The sequence below is a fragment of the Anneissia japonica genome, unplaced genomic scaffold, assembly GCF_011630105.1.
Source record: "Anneissia japonica isolate Jap-2015-1 unplaced genomic scaffold, ASM1163010v1 scaffold573_len2283161_cov171, whole genome shotgun sequence".
Classification (NCBI taxonomy): Eukaryota; Metazoa; Echinodermata; class Crinoidea; order Comatulida; family Comatulidae; genus Anneissia; species Anneissia japonica.
Window position 1 is genome coordinate 2,015,915 of NW_022719802.1, and position 2,080 is coordinate 2,017,994.

At 38.9% G+C, this 2,080-nt stretch overlaps 1 protein-coding gene across 1 annotated transcript in view; it reads left to right on the plus strand.

Moving 5' to 3' along the window:
• The first annotated feature begins 346 nt into the window (after nucleotides 1-346).
• Nucleotides 347-2,080, plus strand: part of LOC117111010 — a 31,466-nt gene continuing 29,732 nt past the window's right edge. The window contains exon 1 of the mRNA XM_033253869.1: nucleotides 347-818. Coding sequence (XP_033109760.1) covers nucleotides 522-818 — 297 coding nt within the window. The 5' untranslated portion in view covers nucleotides 347-521. The remainder of the gene's footprint in view (nucleotides 819-2,080) is intronic.

Genomic DNA, 2,080 nt, shown 5'->3' on the forward strand with positions numbered 1-2,080 from the left:
TCGGTGAATACATAACCTCCTTGGTGGCGGTAGAAATCGTTGCTATTATCCAAATAATACACAAAACAATTAAAGCATAATCATGAATCAGTAAAGAATAAAACAACAATACAGCGCAGAATAGCATGACCGGACGCACTCTTAGTGAAAAAGTTTTCCTCCATTAGTGGAAAAGGAAGGGCGCCTTTTGCGTCTGGATATACTTAGCAACAGAAGGGCGCCCTGTACGTTGGGCACGAAGTATAGGAAACTTGCGTGGTTAAAAAGAAGGGCGCCGCATACGTTGGGCACAACTTCCGCCTCATTTTTACAATGCGAGAACTCTATCTTGTATTTCTAGTATCTTTGCTAGTAACTATGCTAGTAACTCTGCTCGAATTGCCATCCGCTCGAGTTTTTTTTCTCGAGATTTGTTGATTATTTGTAAAATGTTATTTGTGTGGTTTCTCAGTAAGCATCGTTCGTGAAAATACTAGGCATGGGTTAATTACGGGCGTTATTTTATTTTCTCTAAAGGATTAATGATGGACAGTTATAGTATAGGCCCTATTCTAATTAGTTCTGACTCAGAAGAAAATGATGATGATAGTGATGATACGCCATTGTATATAAGCGATTCGCCACAGACGCCGTGTGGAGTAGCTAGGCCTAGGCTACCAAACAGGCCTAACTTTAGGATCGGTGAGAAGAAACGAGCTAGACCCAAGTCTGTTCCTAGGCCTTTTATTATTCCTGGGCCTGCTATCATTATTAGCGATGATGACAGTGATTCATCGCCTTCCCGGGAGGAATGTGTATCATCACCGGATTCGACAAAAGTAAGTTTATTAAAATAAATAATATGTTAGGCCTAGGCCTATAATAAAACATAATATAATTAATAATACAAAAGTGGTTATTCGCATGGTAGACCGTGCAAATAAGCTCTTATGAGTCTTATTCGCACGGTAGACCTAACCAATCAGCATTTAAGGTTTCATGACGTAACGGCTGTCATACCGTGCGAATAAGTTCTTATTCCCAATTCGCACGTTACATCGTGAATTAGGCCTAACTATATTTAACACGGTATCGTCTCAAAAGGTTCAATGACCTAAATATTTTACGAGATACTTACTTAATTTGTTACAAGAATACCTAATTGAACCGAAATACCTTTTCAAATAGAACCTAAACAAACATTGTCTACCGTGCAAATAGTAAATAATACATTATTCGCACGGTAGACGTAGCCAATCAGCATCGTAAAATGTAATGACACTGTCTTTAAAAAAAGCGCCAATAAAAGCTTTCTTCTTTGTTTGCCTTCTGGTTGTTCACAATCACAAAAGCAGCCATGAAAGCCTGATGTCAGTGATGGTCGGTCAGGCATTTGGTGACTACATGATCATTTGTGGATTACTTTATAGAAATTTCAGGATGAAAACAACCTTGTTGTAGAGTACTGTACATACAAAAATCTTTCGACAATTATCACAGCTCCCATGGTCTCTGAGCGCTATGTGGTTTGTGTATATTAGGCCTACTACAATCAATGTATCCAGTAGCATTTCGAAAACACTCCCACACATTGGAAAAGGTCCAAAAGGCAGTGAAGAATGTACATCAATATAAATCTTCCAGTACAGTATATAGTACATATATTCAGTGGCGGATCCAGGATTTATGGTAGGGAGGGGTTAGGAGAGACTTTTAGAGATGTGTGAGTCTACAGGTGGGCTAAGTGCAGCACGAGCAGCCCACAAAATTAAAACCCTATTAAAACTACACATGAATTCGAGTAATTTTGCATCAGTTTGGCATCCTCTCATCCTCCTCTGTTCCAATTCCCATCATGGTTGGTCAAAAACGGCAAGACCAAAACGGCAATAGGCCTAAGTCAAAACGGCAATAAACCAAAATTTATAGGCCTACTGTACGTTTATTTTTATCAAAACTATATTTATATTTCCAATAATTTGTGTATTTTGATATGATACCAGCAGAGACGATAGCTAAATGGTGACATGTGCAGGGGTGGCGCCAGAAACACATCTAGATGTGTATAAGAGACAGAGGTAGGAGTTTATAAACATGCCTT